Below are 26,312 nucleotides of genomic sequence, written 5' to 3'. Positions count from 1 at the left end.
TGAAAGCAGACGTCCTTTAATTTAAATAAACCAGTGTAAGCAGGAAGAACATGAAACATAAAGAACGCAGCACAGGAACAACGAGGCCGGAGGTGGAACGGTACCAATCAGACGGAGGCGTCAGGACGTCACCCAGGACCCGAGCTGGACCCGAGCTGGACCCGAGCTGGACCTGACCCAGGACCTGACCCAGGACCTGACCCAGGACCCGAGCTGGACCCGAGCTGGACCCCCGCGGCCCCCCCAGGGTCTCAGGACCACAGGTTTGTCAGGCTTCATGATCAGAGTCACGTCACAGACAATCCCCACCAGAGTCCATTTAAAAAACAGCATGTTTTAGAGCCTCAGAGGGTGAATTAAAAAGGAAATAAAACGTGAACCAGGTTTAACATTTAAAGTCTGGATGTAACGAACCATAAAAACTCATCATTTATTCGGATGATTTCACCTCAGAGACATAAAGTAAAAAGAATTAAATCTGGTTCTGGGCTGATTTAAGGTTCGTACCGTTACACGTCCGGCGAGATTAAACCGAGTCGCCCATGTAGTGGTCAGCACCTCCTAAACGACAGGTTAAAAAGAGGAGGAGCTCCTGGCGGCCATGTTGTCTCTAAACCAGTCCCATGAGGCCGGCGGCGTCCTCCGGTCTGAGGGTCTCACAGGAGAATCTGTACAGTCTTAAAGAGTCAGTGCCATCAGGAGTGAGATCCTCCTCCTCCTCCTCCTCCTCCTCCTCCTCCTCCTCCTCCTCCTCCTCCAGAGCTCAGAGTCCTTCGGCTCGGACCAGGAGGGGCCGGGGGGGGGGTCATACCTCGTGGAAGCGGTCCAGGCCGGGGCTCCTCTCGGCTCCACGCCACCTCTCCACCTTCTTGATGACCTCAGACACGACGCACACGGACGACGTCAGGGTCACCAGGAACAGCAGGTCTGCAGGAGGAAGGCATTTCTGTTAGAAACCAGAGGAGAGGAGAGAGCGCCCCCTGGTGGCCGGCTGCAGTACAACGCACACAAGCCCCGCCCCCTACACGATAGCGTAACGTTAAAGGCTGGAAGATAAATGAAGAAAACACAGAATGACTATGATGTCATGTTTGATTCTAAGGTTGTATTGATTACGATGATGTATCTGATTATGTCTTTAGTTTGATAATAACATGATGTTTGACATGATGAGCCTTCACCAGGTACATGCTACTAGAACATGAAGGAAACACACTAAAAAAAAGTATATCTACTGTCACAAGAGCAAGTGTGCATGTAGACGATAGCTGCACTTATCGCACTTATCGGTAAAGTTCAGTTTGTTTACAATAAACTTTATTATCTAAGAACAAAAGGCGAGATGTTACGATCCCTTGTCCCATGATCTGAGGAAAAATTGACCAGCGGCCAGCTACTACCTAGCCTAGCCTAGCCTAGCCTAGCCTAGCCACCAGCAGCGGTAGGTCACACTCCAACCAAACATCTCTCCCTGCTGCCTGTGTCAGAAATAAGACAGAACCAGACACCAGCGACGTAGCCTCGTCCACAGCCGGAGGAAATGAGAGGTGTTATCAGGAGTAACACACGAGAAAACACGAGCTAACTAGCCTAGCCAACAGCAGTGTGCAGTATGCGACACATCACTGGGGTTTTTACGTGGGCTCCTCCCTTCACCGATGTTTCGTTAAGTTCGTCCCACGACGCCTCAGGAAGGTTTAACAGTGAGTCCTGGAGTCTCCGCCCTCAATGCAGCCACGGCGCCACCATGAGCCTTTCAACCGACAGATTAATCTAACTACAACTGCTTCCTAATGTTAGCACACAGCTAGCCTTAGCTTAGCATGCTCCCCAGCTAGCGTGCTTCCTGTGTAGCCACTGACTCGCTGGCTCCGCTGCCGGGGACATATTCTTTACAGGGACCCTCTGTTCTTATTAGCGAATGCCCGACTCACACAGGAGAGCAATGATTTCACCACCAGTGACCTCCAGTGGGCACAGACGGGCGCTTCAGCCTCGCTGCAACGCTTCCGATGCCGACTCCTCACATCTATCTCTCATTCGCTCATTCGTCTCTTTAACTCTGTCTTCCCATGGGACAGAAATACACTTTCCTTTCTTTCTCAGAGCACAACAGCACGTCTGGTCTTTTAAGGATCATGACTATCTGCTGTGTAACCCTCAGGGCGCCATCTAGGTCGGTCCTCAGCTCCCAGGCTCCGCCCACACTTAGCTGCCCTACATTATGCCTGCGCCTCGCTGGTCTGGCCTTATCTCCCTTCTGAACAAACATAATATTCTTCTTTCTAGCAGCTGAGGAATTTGCTTGAATCCGTTTTTCCTCAGTTGCAGCTGCTAAACATTTCAGAGCCTGGTTGTGGCACCAGGTTTTTCTACCTTAGGAGAGAGAAACGACCTGAAATAATGTGGCTGAGCGAACATGCAGGAACAAAGTGTTCAGGCAGCATCCTCCTCTAACCACTGGTTTAGGTTCATGGCAGCACATCATAAACTGCCCCCATCATAAATCTAATCCTACCAGCCTCCATGCTCCACATCTCTCTCCACGACACCTTCCTTCTCTCTACTCTCCCACTTCACCCACTGTCTTTGCTTTAGCCTGTGACGCTGCCTCAGTGCATCTCATTACTTCCTCTGGCCTATTTCCTCCACTTCCATCTTCCTCTGCTGTTACTGATGCCTTGCTCCACAGTCCCAGGCTTCCACCTCCTTACTGCACATAACCCATGATATCCCATGATGCCTGAGGGCAGCCTCAGGTTCCACCTCCTCCCTGTTTGAACCGTGGGGCTGTAGCCTGATACTGGATCTAACCTTAGCACACAGACGCCCCCTCCAGCTGCTGCCATGCTAGTATGAGAAAACATCAGGTACAGCAGTCAATAAAAACCGTGTTTGCATGATAAACGATATCAGCTCGACCTGGACTGAAGGTCAGAGACGAGGTTTTCACCAGTCATTTAAAAAGTCTGGGTGTTTTGATATTAGAGGGTTAGTTCAGGGTTCACAACCTAAAACCCTCTGGACCAGGACGTGAGATGTGAGAAAGAAGGAATTACCAAGGATCTGTGTTTATTTAACGTCCTGAGACCCAGCGTCCTCACAAGGACACACATTAGTTAGACGCCATCTACTGGTACTGATTATTATTTATTTATTCTTATTAACTTTAATAGTTTCATATGACAAGAACATTTAATAAATTCATTGTTTCACATTAAATAAACTGTTGTATATTTTGTTTACACACTGGGAACTATAATTCTTTTTTTTTTTTTTTCAAAAACTAACTTCCAGTTCAAAGATGATACTTATTGTTTTATATTTCTTACTAATCCCAAATACCTGAAAGATCTTAATCTTATTTTAAAGAAAGTCCAAACAAACGCCGGGTCTCAGAGGGTGAAACGTGGGGACGAGCTGGTTAAAAGCAAACGGGCCTCGCGCCGATAAGGACGCGATGAAACGCAGCTGCACCAGGAACTTAATGAAAGAGCAACTCAACCTTAGAACTGAAACTACAGCAGAGGAACGTTAGCTCACAGCTAGCTCACAGTTAGCTCACAGCTAGCCGTGAGCTAGCCGTGAGCTAGCCGTGAGTTAGCTGTGAGCTAGCCGTGAGTTAGCCGTGAGTTAGTCGTGAGCTAGCCGTGAGTTAGCTGTGAGCTAGCCGTGAGCTAGCCGTTAGTTAGCTGTGAGCTAGCCGTGAGTTCGCCGTGAGCTAGTCGTGAGTTAGTCGTGAGCTAGCCGTGAGCTAGCCGTGAGTTAGCTGTGAGCTAGTCGTGAGTTAGTCGTGAGCTAGCCGTGAGCTAGCCGTGAGTTAGCTGTGAGCTAGTCGTGAGCTAGCCGTGAGTTAGCTGTGAGCTAGTCGTGAGCTAACTAGAAACTGGGACAAACTCCAGTCTCCTACTGGAGCCAGTGGTTGAACGTCATAAAGGAAATAAGGACAATGGACAAGAAGACATGAGTAGGACGAGTAGAAGGACACGTTGGGACATGTCTCCTGTTAACACGTCCTGCTCTTTATTATGTTGAATTATTTGATTTCACATTCATTTTATATTGTGAAGAGAAACTATTATTTCCTTGAACGGTTAATAAACCCAGTGCTGATCAAAGCTGAGTCCTACATGTTGCAGTCAGACATCAGAGACTTTTATTTTTAACCTGCATCTCTTCTTTTTGGTGATAATTGACTTGTAAACGAAGCCGTGGGTCCGTCTCTTACCAAAGAAGCTGAGACTCTCCGTCTGGAAGACGTTCTGCAGGGGAGGGAAGTAGATGACGAGCAGCTGCCCCATGATGGAGGCCAGGACGGCGAAGCAGAAGGTCCTGTTGCTGCACAGCCCCATTTCATGGACCATACGAGTCTGAGGACGAGCCGGGACGTTACATCATAGAACCCTCATTTAAAACCAGAGGACGAAGAGGACGAAGAGGCTGGAGCCCCGGGGGCGTTACCTGAGAACGAGAACTCAGAGCGTTGAACATGTCGAAGAACACGAAGCAGGTGAAGGTCATGGTCGTGTCCCGAGGAGTGATGACGTTGTCCTGCAACTGGAGACAAACGGACACAGAGGACAAGTCCATCACTACAGAGACGACTGCAGACGTCTCAACACGAGGGAAACCAGCCACTACATGCTACAGCAATGCTAAGCTAACAGCATCTGCTACAGCGCTACTACACCTCAGGGCTACATGCTACATAGCAATGCTAAACTAACGGTCACCAAGGCTACGTGCTACAGCAATGCTAAGCTAACAGCCACCATGGCTACATGCTACAGCAATGCTAAGCTAACGGTCACCAAGGCTACATGCTACAGCAATGCTAAGCTAACAGCCATCATGGCTACATAGCAATGCTAAGCTAACAGCCATCATGGCTACATGCTACAGCAATGCTAAGCTAACTGTCACCAAGGTTACATGCTACAGCAATGCTAAGCTAACTGTCACCAAATGCAAAGCTAACAGCCACCAAGGCTACATGCTACAGCAATGCTAAGCTAACAGCCACCAAGGTTACATGCTACAGCAATGCTAAGCTAACAGCCGCCAAGGCTACATGTTAAATAGCAATGCTAAGCTAACAGCCACCAAGGTTACATGCTACAGCAATGCTAAGCTAGCAGCCACCAAGGCTACATGCTACAGCAATGCTAAGCTAACGGTCACCAAAGCTACATGCTACAGCAATGCTAAGCTAACAGCCGCCAAGGCTACATGTTAAATAGCAATGCTAAGCTAACAGCCACCAAGGCTACATGGTACATAGCAATGCTAAGCTAACCTTCACTACTAGATGGCTGCATTGTGTGTATTATTTGTAGTAGCACCATTAAACCACTAGATGGAGACTAAAGGTCAGATTCTATGAGTCCAGTCTCCATGTGGTTCTACATAGATCATGTAAGATATTCATCAACGAACCTCCCAACTTGATGCGAACAGCTCGACCCGGATTAAGACGCTCACCTCTCTCCAGAAGACGAACAGCGTCCCACAGACGATGATGAGAGCCGACACCAGGACCTTGATGATCAGACTCCGGGTCAGGATGCTGTCTCTGACGTTGCGAGGAGGTTTTCTGATCACGTCCCGGTCCACAGGCTCCACCCCCAAACTGAGGGCGACACGAACACAGACGTTAACGAGCTAAAACTGAAATCTGGTTATATAACATGTGAGGAAACATTAAAGAGCCGGGGTCAGATCTTATTTTAATACGAACACGTGACTGGGTCCCAGAACTGACACATATGTCAACAGTGGACAGCAGAGGGGACTAGCATTTAGCATTTAGCTAAAACTGAAGTGTCTCAGAGATGGTAGCAGTTCCCAGGGTTTAACATCCTGCTCAGATACGAATGTCACTGAACCAGTGAAGAAAAACTCGGATCATTATTTAGTCTAAAGACGACGGATTAAACCAGGTTTACGCTGTAATTCTGACCCCAATAAAATACAACAACCAGACACAAATGATAAAAACACACTGGTCGTCAACACAGCAACATTTACACTACATTTCCCATGATGCCGCTGTACCTCTGCGCCGGAGGGCCGTCCATGATGATGTTGATCCACAGGATCTGCATTGCGTTCAGAGGGTTGGGGAAGTTCATCAGCGTCGCCAAGGAGATGAGCGTCAGCGCTGCGATGCTCCTGGTGACCAGCAGGGGGAGCCAGAGAGACAACGTTAAAAACAAAACAAAAACGTTAGCGCGTCGCTATGTTTTCATATATGTACAACTTTCACAGCATCACCACATTTATAGATCTGTCTGACATCTGACAAACACAAAAACTGGGCTTATTCAAGGCACCCGCCCCCAAAAAAACGTCTTAGTATAATCAACTAATCAGAGTGTGTGTAAAATGAATATATTTAAAAATGAGCCCTGGTGATTTGATGAGTCTGGGCCTAAAATGAGTTAATGATGCGGATGTTTTTGCTGAAAGTGTGAAAGTCACGAGCCTCTGGAAATGAAAGAAACAGACTTTGAGAACTCGGTGAAACAGGAGGATGAAGTTGAACGTTATGTCTCATGTTGTACTCGTGACATTTATTCATAATGTTCTCGTCAGTGTTCTGCGTTTGTGTTCTCAGTTCTCGCTCTCTTTACTCACGTGCTCAGCTGGAAGCGCACAAAGTTTTTGATGTTGTTGTAAATTCCTTTCCCTTCCTCGATGGCCGACCTGGAGACAGAGACGATTCAGAACAGACCCGGGTGTGAACAGCTGTTTTCATTTATTCTGAAAATCTCTGCAGCTTCAGTTCTACCTGGACTGAACCACATTCTTCCTTTTGCTTTAAACGTATGTTATTTGGTTTCATTGATTATCCACCTACAAGCAGAAACTATCCTACATCATTAACCTGATTATACATTTAGACACTAATCAAAAACCCGTCCATCCCTGAAGCTACAGAACTATGAGACGTTCCACTAATAACAAAGAGACAGAGTTTAGATTCACGAGCTTTGAAAATGGTTGTGAAGCAGGATTCTGTGAAACTTTCTCTTTTCTGTCTCTACTGGGACTTTGGTCATAATTCAGTAACAAACATCACACATTCTGCCACAAACAAAATAAAAGCCCAGGGTGTGTGATGGAATGGCTTCAAAATAAAAGGGCTTCAAAATAACTATAAATCTGTCTACGCAATAAATAAATAATACATAAAGGCTAAATAAAGGCTAAATAAAGGCTAAATGAATGATAAATAAATGCTACATAAATGCTACATAAATGATAAATAAATGCTACATAAATAATAAATAAAGGATAAATAAATGCTAAATAAATGCTAAATAAATGCTAAAAAAATGCTACATAAATGCTAAATAAATGCTAAGTAAATGCTAAATAAAGGCTAAATAAATGCTACATAAATGCTAAATAAAGGCTACATAAATGCTAAATAAATGCTCAATAAATGCTAAATAAATGATAAATTCTACATAAATGCTAAATAAATGCTACAAAATGCTACATAAATGCTAAATAAATGATACATAAATGCTAAATAAATGCCACTTAAATGCTAAATAAATAATAAATAAATGCTAAATAAATGCTAAATAAAGGCTAAATAAATGCTAAATAAAGGCTAAATAAATGCTACATAAATAATAAATAAATGCTACATAAATGCTAAATAAATGCTACATAAATGCTAAATAAATGCTACATAAATGCTAAATAAATGCTAAATAAATGCTAAATAAATGTGGGTATATTTCATGCGCTCTGGAGGTTTTTCAGACCAGATTTCGTTATATTTTGTTATTGACGCTACAGAAATAAAACAGAATTGAAATGCTGCGTCTGAAACGTTTGTTGCCTCCTGGTGGTGGGAATGATTGTGAAAATAAAGATGCTAAGATGCTAAGTAAACTGTCTTCAGACTCACATGATGGTCTGGAAGTCGTCGTCCACCAGGATCATGTCGGCCGCCTCCTTGCAGACGTCGGTTCCTGTCTGGCCCATCGCGACGCCGATGTCTGCGGCCTTCAACGCCACCGCGTCGTTCACCCCGTCCCCCGTCATGGCCACCACGGCCCCGATGTTCTGCAGCGACTGGAGACGAAGACAACTTCATGTCTCCTGGACGTCATCACATTCTACCACTGAGCTCATCATGGACACAGACAGATTTACACATGGAACTCCCTGTTTCTACGTTCGTTCACCTTGACGATCTTCAGCTTGTGTCTGGGACTGGCCCGATAGAAAACTGAGATCTGTGGACAGAGACAATCGGTTCAGAGTTCAGTGACTGAGTCGATGCGACAGAATAAAGGTTCATTTATTCATTCATGTCTCACTCTGGGGACGACGTGTGAAAGCTGCTGCAGGTCCAGCTGATCCACCTCCTCCCCAGACAAACACTGGCATCCTTTAGAGTAGAGGCCCAGACGACTGGCTGCAGAGACGCAGAGACAGAGACACAGAGACGCAGAGACAGAGACACAGAGACGCAGAGACAGAGACGCAGAGACACAGAGACAGAGACAGAGACAGAGACACATTAATAACTTCACCTCAAACCAACCAGACCAGCAGCCACAGCTGCACGACTCAAAGGGTTAATCACATTACATCAATCAGACTCCAGGAACAAGAGAATAAATCTGCACTGAACGTCTTTCTTTGTCCACCATGTGTCCACATGAATGTGTCCCTGTTGCTACGGAGACAGACTAACTTGTGGACATTGTCCAACCAGAGGAGAGCTGACGCTTCTTATTGAGAACAGTGTCTCCCAGTGAACAGTGGCTGCAGGAGTGGACACATATTAGCAGCAGCATTGGCAGCTTGTCTTTGTCTTGGTTTGTCTTGGTTTGTCTCCAGCTGTTAGCCGCGTTAGCCCAAGTGCTAGCAGAATCCCCGGCTAACGTATGCTTGGCTTGGTTCATGTGCTGTTTGAAGCTGGAAAGAAAACTCCTTCTGCAGATGTGATGATACTTTATGTGTCTCCACTGGTCCCTCTTGGTGTCTTTGTCCTCAAATGTCCCATGGAGAGGACCAACGTGCTGTTTAGCGTCTTCCATCTTTATGGGTTGGTTCTGCTGCCTGTCACTACCGGATCAGCTGGTGCTAACGCTAACGCTACTTGGACAAACTGAGACGCGTTCACAGTCGTTCTGCTGCAGATGCTTCATTAATCACATTCATCAGGATGATGATTAATTAATTAATTAGTTAATGAATGAATGAATGAACCAACAGGTCGGGTTAAACTGGTCCTGGACTCAGCACAGAGGCTAACGGGACACTGACCTATGGACACGGCCGTCTCCTGGGAGTCTCCAGTGATCATCTTGACCGCGACCCCGGAGCTGATGAGTGTCCCCACAGCCTCTTTGACGCCGGCCCTGGGGGGGTCGATGATTCCCACCAGACCCAGGAAGGTCAGACTCCCCATCTGAGACCCCGACGCAAACGCCAGCACTGCAGGAGAGAAGAGTCAGAGACGGGACTTTACTGACTGCACGTCTTTAAACAGCAGCTGAAGTTTACTCCAGCGTTTCTATTTCTCGGACCTTGTCTCTTGGATCCTGAGCGTCCGATGGGTTTTGCTCTATGTGCATTTCACTGGTACATCGAAAGACACTGATCTATATCTATATCTATTAATTAAATAATAACCATCCTCATCTCTACTGATCCTTCTCTGCTCTGACACCAGCAACGAGGACAAACCAGTTCAATAAAACCAAACTAAATAAGAAAAATAAAAAGACTAATAATAATGAGAACATTAATATAAAGACGCAGCTCATGCTTCTTATTAATTATTAATATAGGACATTTATCAACCAATCACATTCCTGTCAGAGCTGAAGCCAAAACAAATGATCCAGAGTTAAATGGGACGAGCAGCAGAATGTGAAATAAAATAAAATGTCCAAAGGTTGAATTGTGTGAACGTTGCCTCCTGTAGTGAATCAGTAGCATTTTGGAGCCAGATTCACTTTAAGAGGTAAAAACCCAACGTGGAGGAACTTTGGGTTCTTTGGTTTGATCCTAATGTCCAGATGGAGAGTGGACCTGGTTCTGTGGTGTTTGTGGGTTCAGTACCTCTGAGTCCGGCTGAGCCCATGTAGCTGATCTGCTGCTGGAACAGCTCCCTCTGCTGGTGGTTGAGGGGAAGGCTGCTCCCTCTGCTGTTGTAGGAGCTGCAGAAACGAATGACCTGCTCGTACGCTCCCTTCATGAAGCAAACTCCAGCTTTATCCTGAGGACGACGCCAACAACCTCCGTTAATCTATGTGATTTATTTCTGCCACAGAAATGAAACCAAACATTTCAGCTTAGAAACCTCCCGTAGGATAATAACCCTGACCTATGGTAGAAGACTCTCCTGAACATAAAGCAGATTAAAAGTGTCTTACAGGTTCCTCTGGTGTCAGACTACATTTAAAGTAGAGACGTCGCTGAGCTGCTTCTTTGAAGCAGGACTGAACAGGTTTTATTAGATTTCTACACGTTTGAACGACGTAGTGAAGCTGCAGGTTTATTTAAGATGAACTGGTCCTTCAGAACGTTTCTGTCTGTTCCGTGGTTCTAAAGGAACGTTGAGGTCCGGTCTCGTTCAGTTCAGTGACTGAGTTTGTGTTCAGACCTGTTGTGTGCGGTGAACACAGCGAACACTCATCCACTTCTGCTCCGAGGTGAAAGGCTGCTCCTCCAGACGCACGTACTCCTGCTGCAGGCTCTCCAGACCCATCTGCAAGACACCAGCAGAACCACGGATCAGAACCACGGATCAGAACCACAGACCTGGATCAGAACCAGGTCCGGACCGAACCAGACCCGCCCGGATCAGAGCAGCCGCTCACCTTCATGGCGAGGGCGATGAGAGCGCCCTCTGTGGGTCGACCCAGGAGGTTGTGATTCCTGATGACGGAGTCGTTGCACACACACCCGACCTGAGAACACGAGAACACACACACTGAACGTGATGAAGGTTCCCTCAGGGTTCCCTCCATGTTCCCTCAGGGTTCCCTCCATGTTCCCTCAGCGTTCCCTCCGTGTTCCCTCTACGTTCCCTCCACCTTCCCTTCATGTTCCCTCTACATTCCCTTCATGTTCCCTCAGTGTTCCCTCCGCGTTCCCTCCACGTTCCCTCCACGTTCCCTCAGTGTTCCCTCCGCGTTCCCTCCACGTTCCCTCAGCGTTCCCTCCGTGTTCCCTCTACGTTCCCTCCACCTTCCCTTCATGTTCCCTCTACATTCCCTTCATGTTCCCTCAGCGTTCCCTTCATGTTCCCTCTGCGTTCCCTCCGTGTTCTCTCAGCGTTCCCTCCGTGTTCCCTCCACGTTCCCTCCATATTCCCTCCGTGTTCCCTCCGTGTTCCCTCAGTGTTCCCTCAGTGTTCCCTCAGTGTTCCCTCCGTGTTCCCTCCACGTTCCCTCCGTGTTCCCTCTACGTTCCCTCCACCTTCCCTTCATGTTCCCTCAGCGTTCCCTCCATGTTCCCTCCGTGTTCCCTCTACGTTCCCTCTACGTTCCCTCCACCTTCCCTTCATGTTCCCTCTACATTCCCTTCATGTTCCCTCTGCGTTCCCTCCGTGTTCTCTCAGCGTTCCCTCCATGTTCCCTCCGTGTTCCCTCCACGTTCCCTCCGTGTTCCCTCAGTGTTCCCTCAGTGTTCCCTCCGCGTTCCCTCCGTGTTCCCTCCACGTTCCCTCTGTGTTCCCTCCGCGTTCCCTCCGTGTTCCCTCTACGTTCCCTCCACCTTCCCTTCATGTTCCCTCAGGGTTCTCTCAGCGTTCCCTCCGTGTTCCCTCCGTGTTCCCTCTACGTTCCCTCTACGTTCCCTCCACCTTCCCTTCATGTTCCCTCAGCGTTCCCTCCGTGTTCTCTCAGCGTTCCCTCCATGTTCCCTCCGTGTTCCCTCTACGTTCCCTCCACCTTCCCTTCATGTTCCCTCAGCGTTCCCTCCGTGTTCTCTCAGCGTTCCCTCCATGTTCCCTCTACATTCCCTTCATGTTCCCTCTGCGTTCCCTTCATGTTCCCTCTGCGTTCCCTTCGTGTTCCCTCAGCGTTCCCTCCATGTTCCCTCTACATTCCCTTCATGTTCCCTCCGCGTTCCCTTCATGTTCCCTCTACATTCCCTTCATGTTCCCTCCGCGTTCCCTTCATGTTCCCTCTACATTCCCTCCATGTTCCCTCAGTGTTCCCTCCATGTTCCCTCAGTGTTCCCTCCATATTCCCTCCATATTCCCTCCGTGTTCCCTCAGTGTTCCCTCTACATTCCCTCCATATTCCCTCCGCGTTCCCTCCGCGTTCCCTCCGTGTTCCCTCCGTGTTCCCTCAGTGTTCCCTCCGTGTTCCCTCTACATTCCCTCCACGTTCCCTCCATGTTCCCTCTACATTCCCTCACCTCCACTATTTTGCTGATGGAAGGGCAGGAGAACCCGTGGACACTCTCCCCGTCCACTAAAACTTCTCCAGCTCCGTTGTAGCCGACGCCCGTCACCTGTGAGACACAGAGGGAGAAGCTCACATGGTTCCCTGGTTCTGATCACGGAGGAACAGAACCACTGAATCATTATAAAGACAAACACTCTCCAAACCCAGTCTGACCGGTTCTTCTGGAATCCATTCAAACTTTGTAGGATTCCTATAAAACCTTCACTAGTTATTGCAACTGTTCTCTGAAGATGTAACGAACCTCTACATCCTTTTACCTCGTAGCTCATCGCTGTGTTAATCCTTTTCTGCTTCATCCTAAGTCCTAGAACATGTTTGTTTCTAACGTGTTCCTCCTGGATCTGATGGTTCCCAGACTCTGGGACATTAGACTCTGGGACACTAGACTCTGGGACACTAGACTCTGGGACACTAGACTCTGGACTCTGGGACACTAGGACATTAGACTCTGGGACACTGGGACATTAGACTCTAGGACACTAGACTCTGGGACACTAGACTCTGGACACTAGGACATTAGACTCTGGGACACTAGGACACTAGACTCTGGGACACTAGACTCTGGACTCTGGGACACTAGGACATTAGACTCTGGGACACTAGACTCTGGGACACTAGACTCTGGACACTAGGACATTAGACTCTGGGACACTAGGACACTAGACTCTGGGACACTGGGACATTAGACTCTAGGACACTAGACTCTGGGACACTAGACTCTGGACACTAGGACATTAGACTCTGGGACACTAGGACACTAGACTCTGGGACACTAGACTCTGGACTCTGGGACACTGGGACATTAGACTCTGGGACACTAGACTCTGGGACACTAGACTCTGGGACACTAGGACATTAGACTCTGGGACACTAGACTCTGGGACACTAGACTCTGGGACACTAGACTCTGGGACACTAGACTCTGGACTCAGTAGCGTTGGCGGATGAACTTTTGCTGCGTCTAAGCGTCATAGACAGCGACTGCTTCAGGTTTTTATTATGACGACGCTGCAAATGCTTCAGGATGTTGCTGGTGTTTCCTTCCTTGGACGAAAAATGTCTCAGACAAATGTTTCGTCAAACGAACCTTTGTCACTTTGATAAAGTCGCCCACGCTCTGGATCTTAGACCTTAATCAAAGAGCTCCAGGTACCAAACTTTCCTCTCAGCAAAGATCTGAATCTAAAGTCACTGGAAATAGTTTCCCTGATGTAAATACAATCAACAATGTGCGTACGTTTCTATATCGTTCATTGTTAAATTCAAAGTGTTCTGAAAGTAACAGCCTTTTAAAATACCTATAGTCTGAACTTATAGAACTACAATCGGTTTGATTGTCTCGGCCACTGATGATGCTCCTGACGTATTAACAAGATCAGCAGCGAATGCACCAAGGATTTATCTTTCATTAACCATTTAAAGCCTGAAGGATTTTGAATCATCGTAACTCACAGTTGTTTCACCATTAACAACATTCAAAGTGTGGCTGAACACTGGGACGTTGTGCTTGTGTCTGGAAGAACTTCGAAACATCTCAAAGATATAACGAACTAACCAAACATCTCTCTCTTCCTATTATAATATAGACTATTTATTTTCACCCGGTACCGTTAAGATTCTGGACTCAGAGGGTTAAATCTTTACAGAACTGTAGCAGCTACGTGAATAACCGTCCTGACCTCAGCGTGGAGTCCGTCTGAGGTGAAGAGCTGAGCCACCGTCATCTCGTTCTTGGTCAGAGTTCCTGTCTTATCTGAGCAGATGACGTTGCAGCAGCCTGATGGAAACAACCAGAGCAGAGTGAGGACGGGGAAACATCCAGAACCTGCTGCCTGAGCGCGTCCAGAGTCCGTCTGTACCCAGAGTCTCCACGATGGGAAGCTTCTTGACGATGGCTCTTTTCTGCACCATTCGCATGACGCCGAGCGCCAGCGTCACCGTCACCACGATGGGCAAACCCTCTGGGATGGCGGCTACCGCCAGGCTGCAGGGACAAAGCACCGCACAGGATTACACACTGCACCGGGTTCATCGCAGCGACGCTGAATCCAGACTCAACTAAAGACGTGTCCTGATCCGGGAGAGAACAGCTGGAAACCACAGCACAACGTCCAACTCCAACGTTCTTTTAAAGCTCAAACACTTTAAACACAACTCAACCAAACCTGTGAGTTCTCCTGATGTTTGTAATCGTTTTATAGGATGATATTTTGGTCGTTTGTATCGTTGTGTGTTGAACCGTTCTTTTGTATGTTTCTTGATAAAAGTCATTGTAGGATTCAACCAACACATTTATTCAACAACCTGTTATTTTTCACTGTGTTCCAGCTTTGATTCATCCAGAACTAAACCACTTAGAGAGATTCTGACTGTAGTGACAGAAACTTCAGAGTCTTGTCTTTAAAAAGAGACCGAGACCATGAATGAGCTGCAACATGTTCATGAACAACAGTCGGTTTAGTTTGGCTACGTCCTGAATACGCTGGAGTGGTGAGAGGCTAAGCTAAGCTACGCAGCACAGAGACACTGTGTTAGCATGAAGCTAAACAGAGGAGACGACAGACTGTGGTGATTAATGTGTATATGATCCTGTACCTGACACCGATGGTGAACATGTCCAGGATCCTCTTCCCCTGCATCCACCCCACCAGCATGATGACTCCTGCAACAACACGTCACAGAGGCTGAGAAACACAGACGCTGCTGAGACGTCGACGCTGAAACGTCACGAGACGACGAACTGACCTATGATGCAGAAGGAATAAAGCGAGAGCTGCTTCCCCAGAAGGTCCATGCTCTTCTGCAAAGGAGTTTTAGGAGCCTGGACCAAAACAAACGAGACAAGTCAGGGAAACACATAGCAATGCTAAGCTACCAGCCACCAAGGCTACATGTAACATATCAAGGCTAAGCTAACAGCCACCAAGGCTACATGCTACATAGCAATGCTAAGCTACCAGCCACAGAGGCTACATGCTACATAGCAATGCTAAGCTAACAGCCACCAAGGCTACATGCTACATAGCAATGCTAAGCTAACAGCCACCAAGGCTACATGCTACATATCAATGCTAACCTAAAAAGGCTACATGCTACATAGCAATGCTAAGCTAACAGCCACCGAGGCTACATGCTAAATAGCAATGCTAAGCTAACAGCCACCAAGGCTACATGCTACATAGCATTGCTAAGCTAACCTTCACTACTAGATGGCTGCATTGTGTGTATTATCTGTAGTAGCACCATTAGACCACTAGATGGAGACTAAAGGTTCAGATTCTATGAGTCCAGTCTCCATGTGGTTCATAGCTGATGTAGAATCATGAGGACAGACTCTAAAGGACCCGGCTGATGCTGCGTTTTGTCGCTAGCTGAGTCTGATGTGAGTTTATGAATGAGAGGTTGACTAAGCTGTAAACTGACCGGTCAGATAATCGTGTGGTTGTGAAGTGAGTTAGTGTTCGACCTGTTTCTTACCTCTTCAGCCTGCATCATCTTGAAAACTTCCCCAAACTCCGAGTTCTCTCCGGTTCCTATGACGATGCCCTGAGGAACAACAAACATCCCGGCTGGTTAGCATGCTGGTTAGCATGACGAGCTAACTGTCCCGGTCACATGTCTTTGCTCTGTTTTCTGGAATATTTTTATCTCATTAGAATAAAGAAACGACGGCTGCAGAGTGCGATTCCACCTTCACAGGTTTCACTCATTTTTACTCAAATTTTGAGATTTTTCTTTTGATAAACTTTCTCCGATAGTATTTGGAGCCTTTTCTCGCTGAGGAAACCTCTGACAGACGTGGTGTTAGTCTGTGGACGTGGTCATAAACCAGAGCAGCTGTTTAAAAATGTTCAGGTCTCAGTAAATGATGCTTCTCTAAAACACCAGCGCTGATGCTTGTTTTTCTAGCGTTGTTCTGTTGTGGTGCCGGGTTTTAAACCAGCTCAGTGTGAGACAGGATCACATGAAGGAACCTGGACCTGAACCATCGGCTGAGTTAAAGAGCCGGATTAGCTTTAGCATTTAGCATTTAGAATGAGCCGCCGTCGTACCTTCGCTTTCCCGCAGCGAACCAGCGTCCCCATGAAGGCGATGTTACTGCGGGACGCGATGTCCCCGTTGGACGCTGCTGGTTGGTGGGAGGTGGACTTGGAGCAGGGGGTCGTCTCCCCCGTGAGACTGGACTCGTCCACACACAGGTCTGTCGCCTGAGGGGGGGACAGAGTGTTAGCTGCCTTTCTATGAGGTTTTCTCTGAATAAAAGTGAGATTTATAAAGTCCTGTGTCCCTGTGTCTCAGTGTCTCCAGTGTCCCAGTGTCCCTGTGTCTCAGTGTCTGCAGTGTCTCTGTGTCCCTGTGTCTCAGTGTCTGCAGTGTCTCTGTGTCCCTGTGTGTCTCGGTGTCTCTATGTCTCAGTGTCTCTGTGTCCCCAGTGTCTCTGTGTCTCAGTGTGTCTCTATGTCTCAGTGTGTCTCAGTGTGTCTCTGTGTCTCTATGTCCCTAGTGTCCCTTTGTCCCTGTGTCCCAGTGTCTCAGTGTGTCTCAGTGTGTCTCAGTGTGTCTATGTCTCAGTGTGTCTATGTCTCAGTGTCTCTGTGTCTCAGTGTCTCTGTGTCCCAGTGTCTCTGTGTCCCCAGTGTCTGTGTGTCTCAGTGTGTCTCAGTGTCTCCGTGTCTCAGTTTCTCGATGTCTCTGTGTCCCTGTGTCCCTGTGTCTCGATGTCTCTGTGTCCCTGTGTCTCCGTGTCTCCAGTGAAAGGTGCTGTAACTCTAGTAAAGTCTCGTCTGGTCATGTCCCATAATTCTCTAAAAGATGAACTGGTCACATGACCCCCTGCATCGTCTCCATGGAAACGAGAACAAAGTGTTTGCTGAGGTCACCGGTTTATTGCTGAGATGTTTAGTCTGTGCAGCATGTGACACGTGACACGTGACACCGGCTCGTTTCCTCTTTGCTTGTTTCTAGGAACTTTTCCGGAGCCAGAACCCGTGAAGGTCCGGACTGAGTCGTGTTCGTACCTCGAAGAGACGCAGGTCTGCAGGGACCCTCTCCCCCACCGAGAGACACACCGTGTCTCCGGGGACCAGGTCTCTGGCCAGCAGGTGCTGCAGGTTCCCGTCCCGGATGCTGAGGACACAGCAGAGACGTTGTTTGTCTTCATGTTTGATCTGAAACGCTTCCAGACTGTAATTCCTCTGAGTGTTGGCAGTGATGCAGCGAGTCTCTCAGGTTACAGCTGTTTGTTTCTGCCACTCAACCATTAACCCTCAGGCCTGGACCGCGTCCGCTCACCAGCATTTATTAGCTTTATTAGCTTTATTAGCTTAAGCTTTGGTCCTTCATGTTTGGCAAAGGTGTGCACTTTAATCAGCACACTTTGATATTTCAAACTGTTTATGGAGGACACACAAAAAGTGTCCATAAGTTTGTTCAGAAATAAAACAAGCTTCAAGGCTAAAGGAGCTAAAACCACAGAAGAAGAAAGAGATGAAACTGGTACCAGTGACATTCTGGAGGAACCAGCTTCCCCAGCTCCTCCAGAGACTTCTCTGAGCGGTACTCCTGCAACACAAACACAACAGCAACACAACGATAACACGACAACTCCCCATCAGAAACACACACTGTGACACGTGTCGGTGTCGAGGAAACGAACCTGAACGAAGGCGACGGTCACAACGATGATGATGGCCTGAAAACAACAGACACACAGTGAATAAACCTTTAAATTAAATAAAAAGACACACACACACACACACACACACACACACACACACACACACACACACACACACACACACACACACACACACACACACACACACACACACCTACCACTGTGATGCTGATGGCGTCATCAAACTGGTGCATGAGGACACTGATGACGGCTGAAGCCAACAACAACAGGATGAGAGGATCTTTGAACTGTAGACACACAAGGAATAGATCAGCTTCATATAGATCAGCTTCATATAGATCAGCTTCATACAGATCAGCTTCATACAGATCAGCTTCATATAGATCAGCTTCATACAGATCAGCTTCATATAGATCAGCTTCATACAGATCAGCTTCATACAGATCAGCTTCATATAGATCAGCTTCATATAGATCTGGGTAACATAGACCTGCTGTCATAGATCTGTTAGTAGAACCAAAGTTTCAGGACGTGATGAAACGACTGAAACATGGTGGAAGGAGAAGAACAGGACCCGTATGTTCTGGCCCAGTGTTCCTCATGTTCTGAGTCCTGGTCTCTGGTGAGAGCTGCTGATCCGTGGTCTACAGGAAGGAGGGAAGGAAGGAAGGAAGGAAGGAAGGAAGGAAGGAGGGAGGGAGGAAGGAAGGAAGGGAATGGAAGGAAGGAAGGAGGGAAGGAAGGAAGGAAGGAAGGAGGGAAGGAGGGAAGGAAGGAGGAAGGAAGGAGGAAGGAAGGAAGGAAGGAAGGAAGGAAGGAGGGAAGGAGGGAAGGAAGGAAGGAGCTCATGGGGCCGTCGTGCACTAACTCAACACTTCCAGTCTCTCTCTATTTTCAGCGCTGGTTTCCACGGTGATGACACGGAGGATTTTAACCGTTTCTGGACCAAACTGTTGCACTTGAACGCATCTCAATAAGAAACTGAGGTTCCCGTCATGACTCTGAGGACGTGTCCAGGCTTGTCCTCCGGGAGGAGGGGACAGTAAATACGAGTATTTGGAGCAGCTCTGGTTCTAGTATTGAGTGACTCTCAGCGTGAAGTGAACACAGAAACCAGGTCTTCATGAGTCTGACTCCATCACACGCCAACACGGTGAAAGACGAGCTCAGAGACACAGACACACGACAACAGAACCTTCCTGGGTTTCACGGGACATTTATCACCCAACACCAAGAACTGGAAACCTGCCGCCTGCAGACTTCCAGGAATCACATAAAATGAGCGTATTCATACTGATAATGGATCAGTGGGATCCAGTGTTCGGGCCAAAGGCTCCATCTCACCATCAGATAGAGTTTAAAAAACTGTTCCTGCTGGTTCCTAGATACGGATTATTACAAGAATATAAATCTATTATAACAGATTATTACAAGAATATAAATCTATTATAACAGATTATTATAAGAATATAAATCTATTATTATAACAGATTATTATAAGAAAATAAATCTATTATAACAGATTATTACAAGAATATAAATCTATTATAACAGATTATTACAAGAATATAAATCTATTATAACAGATTATTATAAGAATATAAATCTATTATTATAACAGATTATTATAAGAATATAAATCTATTATAATAACAGATTATTATAAGGATATAAATCTATTATAACAGATTATTATAAGATTTGTGACTAACTCATTTGTGTTGGTTGCCATTCATTTTAAAATGAAAGCTGCGTGAGTGAGAGACCAGTAAATGTCAGGTGGAGGTGGAGGTGGAGGTGGAGGTGGAGGTGGAGTTGGAGGTGGAGGTGGAGTCTGTATAAAATGCAGAGTTGTGATTTCAGTGTGTAACTCAGATGTATGTTGTTCATACAGTGACTGTGTTTGCTGGTGTTAAACAAATGTGTCTCATCTCAATCTTCTCTCCAGTTAATGTTTGACAGATAAAGGCCACATTCATGAAAGGCTGGTTGGACATTTGTCCCATAGTTGGAAACAAAAGCAGAAGAACGTCCACTGGTTCTGTCCTGGATGAGTGGTACTGGACCCTGGTTCTGTTCCCTGCACAGACGTAAAACCAGACGTCTGACAGAGACTGAGACGGTTCAACGTGTGATGACTCTGCTACACAACCGTCCACATTCAGATAAACACACACTGACCAGGACGTTTCTCTGTATAAACCGGACTTAAGTCAACATCCTGGTTCCTCTGGGCAGAACCTGGAACTATAGAAAAGCATGAGCATGAGCACAGACACACACTCAGTGTGGGTCAAAGCCAAGTCGCCTTTGTGTTGTTTGTTTCCCAGCGTGACTCATTAAGTCACAATTTACACCAACCTGTTCAGGTTCTATACTAGTATTCTACGTTTGGACTGAATCCCTTAACTCATCAGGTCCAGTTGACGGTTCTATGGTGAACAAGTAACTCTGAAATATCATCCATCCGGTCTCGTCTCCCTCATGTCCTCCTTCTCTTTTCTATATTTAACCTCTTGCTTTTGTAGGTGCTCACACAGGACGACTCCTCCTCGTCTCCTCCTCCTCTTCCTCCTCCTCCTCCCTCTCTTCCTCCTTCCTTCTCCTCACTTCCTCCTCCTCTTCTTCTTGTATGCCTCCTCAACACCTCCTTCCTCCTCCCCTCCTCCTCTTCCTCCTCCTCCTCCCTCTCTTTACCTTCCTCCTCCTCCTCCCTCTCCTCCTCTCCTCCTCCTCCTCTCTTCCTTCTCCTCCCCCCTCTTCTACCTCCTCCTCCTCTTCTACCTCCTCCTCCTCTTCTACCTCCTCCTCTTCTACCTCCTCCTCCTCCTCCCCCTCCTCCTCCTCCTCCTCCCCCTCCTCTTCTACCTCTTCTACCTCCTCCTCCTCCTCTTCTACCTCCTCCTCCTCTTCTACCTCCTCCTCCTCCTCCTCCTCCTCCTCCTCCTCTCTCCTCCTCCCCCTCCTCCTCCTCCTCCTCCTCCCCCTCCTCTTACTCCTCCTCCTCCCCCTCCTCCCTCCTCCTCCTCCCCCTCCTTCTCCTCCTCCCCCTCCCCCTCCTCCTCCTCCTCCTCCGTTCTGTGGCCTAGTTCTAAATGTGGTTGCCACGGCGACCCTTCCTCTTCACCAGGGGAGGGTTTAACGTTAATGCTCCAGGTGAGATCAGGTGAAGGCGTCGTGTTGTTGTCACCTGTGAGATGTATTTCTTCCACAGCGGCTCCTCCTCGCTGATGTCGAACTCGTTCCAGCCATGGTAGGTTCTCCTCCGGGTCACCTCCTCCTGACTCAGACCCAGCTGCAGGTCGGCCTGCGGGAAACATTCAGCGGCGTTAATCATCTCACTACATTCACAACAATCACCAACAACCGTCAGGGACGATCTCCCTGGTGGCTGGAGGCTGCAGTGTAGGTCATAAGCTCCACCCCCTCTGTATTAGTGGGCGGGACTTGAACCAAAATAAAACACTAAAATAAACATCAAGTCATTTATTTCAAGGATGGTTTCAGTCACTTTAGGGAGTTGATATAATGTTGATGAATGTTTAAGTGTCAGTTTTTAATTTGTTATTTGACGTTATAGAAACAGGAAGTGACATCATGGCGACCAACAGCTGCCATGACAACCGCTCCATGAAGAGGTCTCATGAGATGATGAAAGTAGTAAAAACTATTTTCAAAAATAAGTTCAGTGTAAAATCCAACATTTCCTTGATGGAGGTGGAGCAGAGTGTAGGATTAATTAAAGGGAAACACCAGTGAGTCTGGAGGCCGTGTGGGCGGGGCATCGTGAGCCTGGAGGCCGCGTGGGCGGGGCATCGTGAGCCTGGAGGCCGTGTGGGCGGGGCATCGTGAGCCTGGAGGCCGTGTGGGCGGGGCATCGTGAGCCTGGAGGCCGTGTGGGCGGGGCATCGTGAGCCTGGAGGCCATGTGGGCGGGGCATCGTGAGCCTGGAGGGCGTGTGGGCGGGGCATCGTGAGTCAGGAGGACGTGTGGGCGGGGCATCGTGAGCCTGGAGGGCGTGTGGGCGGGGCATCGTGAGTCTGGAGGGCGTGTGGGCGGGGCATTGTGAGTCAGGAGGACGTGTGGGCGGGGCATCGTGAGCCTGGAGGGCGTGTGGGCGGGGCATCGTGAGTCTGGAGGACGTGTGGGCGGGGCATCGTGAGCCAGGAGGGCGTGTGGGCGGGGCATCGTGAGCCTGGAGGGCGTGTGGGCGGGGCATCGTGAGTCTGGAGGGCGTGTGGGCGGGGCATCGTGAGCCAGGAGGACTTTCTATATTCACTTCTTTTAATTCACTTACTCTATAATTCTTGTAAATATTGTGTATTTGTTGTTTGTTGCCTGGAGTCAGAGGTGGTGTTTCTGGGAGGTGTGACTGGACGGAGGCTGGACATTTAGAAAACCTCTCACCTGAGACGATTACTTCATAAAAACCAGGTTCTATGTTTTCATTTAGACTGTGCTGATGCCGGAGTTCCTCTTTTTTAAAATAAACTCACCTGCAGGATGCAGACTATCTCATTGACGGGGAGTTCACTGGCTTTTCTGGAGGCTAGTACCGGGACCATGGTCTCATCTTCACTGGAATGTTGTCTTTGGGAAAGCTGCAACACACAGAGGAAAATAAACCAGATGAAGGTTGAGGTCGGAACCATAAGGGAGCAGATGTCAGGGTAGAACTCTGAACTAAAGAACACGTGAAGCTGCAGGAACCCGTCGTCCAGAGCTACGAACATACGCTACATGCTAAGAATGTGCAATGACAGTAAACGCAAGTTGATGGCGTCGGTGAGACGTTCTCCACCGGGATTCTTCACATACTCGACGCAGGCGACGTCCTTGACAAACTCCACGTTCTAGACGTCCAACGTACTGGACGTCCTCAACCGACGTTCTCCGCGTTCTGGACGTTATCAAGTTCGTTAACAAGTCTGGAGGGAGGAAGACATGGAGATCTAAACGAGGCTCCTCATCAGCAACATGGAGCTGGTTCAGAGATCACAAGGTGGATGTGGAACAACCTGAAGTCTAACGATAACAACACAAGACATTCATTCCACCACCTGAAGTAAAACAGGACCAGAACCACATCCTCCAGAAAATAAAGAGTCCATTCAGTGTGAGAAGAGACGGAGAAACAGAACCGAAGGGACCGTGGGGTCAAACCCTGATTTTTATCGTTATGGTCAGAATGGTGATAAACATTTTAGACGTATGACGCGTCTCTGAGGATCCTGGGAGCTGTAGTTCTGTAGTTCTGTATATTCAGTGTGTTTCTACGCGAACAGCAGCAGGTTTGAAGCGTTCAGGTTTCCTTCTGAGCAGCGTGAGAATAAACTGGAATGAATTTCTCATCTACTTTCAATGTTGTCTGAGTGTGAAGGGGAGAAACCATCGTCCAGCAGCTTCAGTAAACAAACCTGAAACCTCCACCGTTCACATTTAACCCTTTAAATCGTGGTACGGTCAAATTTGACCCGCTTGGAAGTTACAATGTGTAAAAAGTACAATTTCCTTGTTTTTATGGGGACGAGGGTTTGTGAGATCCTCACAAACAGACATTTTAACAGCAAAAGAATTTCATCTTCCTTCTTTCCTTCCAACATTAACTAGGAGGCTAAATGAGGGAAGGAGGGAAGGAAAGGAGGAAGGAAGGAAGGAATCAGGCCACTGCTGAGAAACAAACGTCTCGGGTGTTAAGGAAATAAAGATGCTGCTAATGATTGAGGAAATAAGTGGTGAGTCTTTGTTGAGCTTTTGTTCGTGTGACGGGTCAAAGAGCTGGAGAAGAGATTAGATTTCTGGTTAAAAGGTGAGTAAAGTTAAAACTTACCCTAAGAGCCGCCTGTATATTTGGACTAATAGTCGAGGCTCAAGTGTCGTCTTTGCAGCCTCACGACTAAAAGCAGAAAGTCTGCAAAGACTGGAGGAACTAGAAGAACGAGCCCCGGGAGTCTGGGGTCAACACCACAGAAGAAGAGAATGGAGAAGGAGAAGAAGAAAAAGATGACAACGAAGAAGAAGAACAAGCTGAAGGAGAAAAGAAGAAGAAACAGAAGAAGATGAAGAACACGAAGAAGAAAACGATAGAGAAAATAAAGAGGATGTAGAAGAAGAGGCAGGTGAAGAACAATCCGTTGATCATGTCATAGATAATAATATGTTCTCATTGGTTGTATTATTCACTCGGAGTCGGATCGACTGGTTTAACGGCTTCAAGTTATTCTAGAGACGCTGTTTGTCTCGTCTCGGACGGCTGCATCGATAATAAGAATAATTAATATATTGACACAAACTGGAACATTTGCCAGGAGATTAAAATGATCCCGTTGCACTAGAATAAGAGCAGCAGGTAAACGTTCCACGCAAACCTGGGATCAAACCAGATGATTCACATCCTGGAGAACGTTCGTCACCAATCAGCCAATCACAGCTTAGGAGAAGGAGCCGCTACCAGGAACTTATCTCAGCGTCAGACGCAATAAACACCTCAGAAATAAGAACAACGTGTAAGAAAATCAAACCATTTCAACCGGTTTGAACTAAACCTCAGCTACTAATCTAAATTATTTTTATTTGTATTTATTTAAATCATTTTTAAATAATGAACAACGTTCAGAATCGTATGACGCACTGTGTAAAGAAATAAAAGAAATATGATCTGATTCCTCATTGTTTCCATACTTCCTCCTTTATCATCAGCTCTGCAAACACTAGACCTGTGGTGGATTTAAAGACGGACGGATAATTCACCTCTATGACAGATTCACATTTCCAGCAGCTTCACAATATGAAACACAGGGACACGCAGGATGTAAAAATTATAATAGTATTCAAATATATATGGTATAAAGACACAAAAGGTGTCTGTGTGTGTGTGATAAGGTGAAAACGTCCGTCCGTCCCTGAACAACGTCCACGGGACAAAGACATCGTCCAACTCACGTAAATGAGACGTAGAAACAACCAAGGAGATAAAGGATCATTTCAACCATTAAGCAAAGAAAACACATGAGTTTAAGCTTCTTCTTGGGCTGAAACTAAAGGACCCAAGTTTAGAGTCACTCGGTTCTTCCACAGGTTTAGTTGCCCGGTCATGTGAGAAGAATAAATGAGAGCGTTGAGCCACATGAGTCAAGATTAAGAAAGATTAGCAGCTGATAATAACAAGAGACGTCAAGCAGGAACCACAACCATGTGTACACACATATATATACACATATATACAGTGAATTAATTAAAGACTTGTATGTGGGCATGAGTCAGACTCAAGCAAACTGATCTCAGCTGAAGTTTAAATAGAAATAAAATTTCTGAAGGTTCTCCTGAGATTAAACCTTGTTTTAAATTAGAATGAGCTCAAAAACGAGTCAATTCATTATTTCTTTTACTTCCTGCGTTTTTATTTTAGACAATAAAAACTCAGACTTGATGATTCTGGAGGAATTGGTGACCTTTGTGATGCTAGCTTCTGTTAGCAGCCTCCGTTAGCCTCTGTTAGCCACTTGTAGCAGACTCTGTTAGCAGGCTCCGTTGGTCTACATTAGCCTCTGTTAGGCTATATTAGCCTCTGCTAGCCACTGTGTGTATATATATCTATGGCCAATGTTAGCAGCCTCTGCTAGCCACTGTTAGCAGCCTCTGCTAGCCACGCTTAGTCTCTGTTAGCCTCCGTTAGCTGACTCTATTAGCCTCCGTTGGCCACTTCATCGCCACTCCGCCGTCTAACACTCGTCTGTGACCGCGTCAACAAACACCGACAGCCGCCGGTGTCCGTAGCTGAGTACCGGCAGCGTGCCGCCGGCCGGTCTCCCGGTCCGTCCCCCGGTCCTTCTCTCCCTCCCCCGGTGCTTCCCTCCCTCCCCCGGTGCTGCGGCTTTCTGGTCGCCGACCCCAGCGCTCTGCTCCCGGGAAAGCGTCGGGGCGAGCAGCCGCTGCGGCCGGTCACCTCCCTCCTCAGGCCCCGCTGCTCAAACTGCGTTTGTTTCGAGAGCAGCGACATTTTTTATGTCCAGAAATCAGGTGGAAAGTGGAAAGTATGGAACTTACCAGAGGCTCCCGTTTCTTCAGCATCTTCCGTAAAGTCCCACAGCGGAGCGTCGTCCTCTGACAGAGCAGAGTCCACCCACCATGTCAGATCCACGGGAGACTCCGGTGATTAGTCATGTGACGTGAGCGAACGAGTCGTTCTTTTACACGGCTCCACAGATCCGGTTACATTCAAA

At 47.3% G+C, this 26,312-nt stretch overlaps 1 protein-coding gene across 3 annotated transcripts; it reads right to left on the bottom strand.

The window, feature by feature from the left end:
- On the bottom strand, positions 1–26,312 carry atp2c1 (ATPase secretory pathway Ca2+ transporting 1). 3 transcript variants are annotated; one of them, XR_007113664.1, is made up of 28 exons: positions 26,137–26,312; positions 22,587–22,691; positions 21,281–21,397; positions 18,288–18,377; positions 18,109–18,144; positions 17,953–18,014; positions 17,471–17,579; positions 16,505–16,660; positions 15,930–15,998; positions 15,198–15,273; positions 15,048–15,114; positions 14,312–14,436; positions 14,132–14,229; positions 12,403–12,498; positions 10,857–10,946; positions 10,640–10,744; positions 10,096–10,252; positions 9,295–9,465; positions 8,340–8,437; positions 8,205–8,255; positions 7,925–8,091; positions 6,637–6,705; positions 6,055–6,171; positions 5,482–5,629; positions 4,462–4,557; positions 4,229–4,370; positions 209–927; positions 1–172 (listed from the first exon to the last, which is right to left on the bottom strand). XR_007113664.1 is itself a non-coding variant. In XM_047598540.1 (28 exons), exons 3-28 carry the CDS (start codon positions 22,653–22,655, stop codon positions 806–808), a joined length of 2,703 nt encoding a protein of 900 aa, XP_047454496.1. In that variant the 5' UTR covers positions 22,656–22,691; positions 22,909–23,018; positions 26,137–26,310; the 3' UTR covers positions 1–805. The 3 variants fall into 3 exon arrangements, 2 of the variants coding, with proteins under 2 accessions (XP_047454496.1, XP_047454495.1); XM_047598540.1 differs by adding an exon at positions 22,909–23,018 and having other exon boundaries at positions 1–927; positions 26,137–26,310; XM_047598539.1 differs by having other exon boundaries at positions 1–927.

This window comes from Mugil cephalus, chromosome 11, assembly GCF_022458985.1.
Source record: "Mugil cephalus isolate CIBA_MC_2020 chromosome 11, CIBA_Mcephalus_1.1, whole genome shotgun sequence".
Lineage (NCBI taxonomy): Eukaryota > Metazoa > Chordata > Actinopteri > Mugiliformes > Mugilidae > Mugil > Mugil cephalus.
The sequence above is the reverse complement of the archived record's forward strand: the minus strand, read 5'-3'. Positions and strand labels throughout refer to the sequence as shown.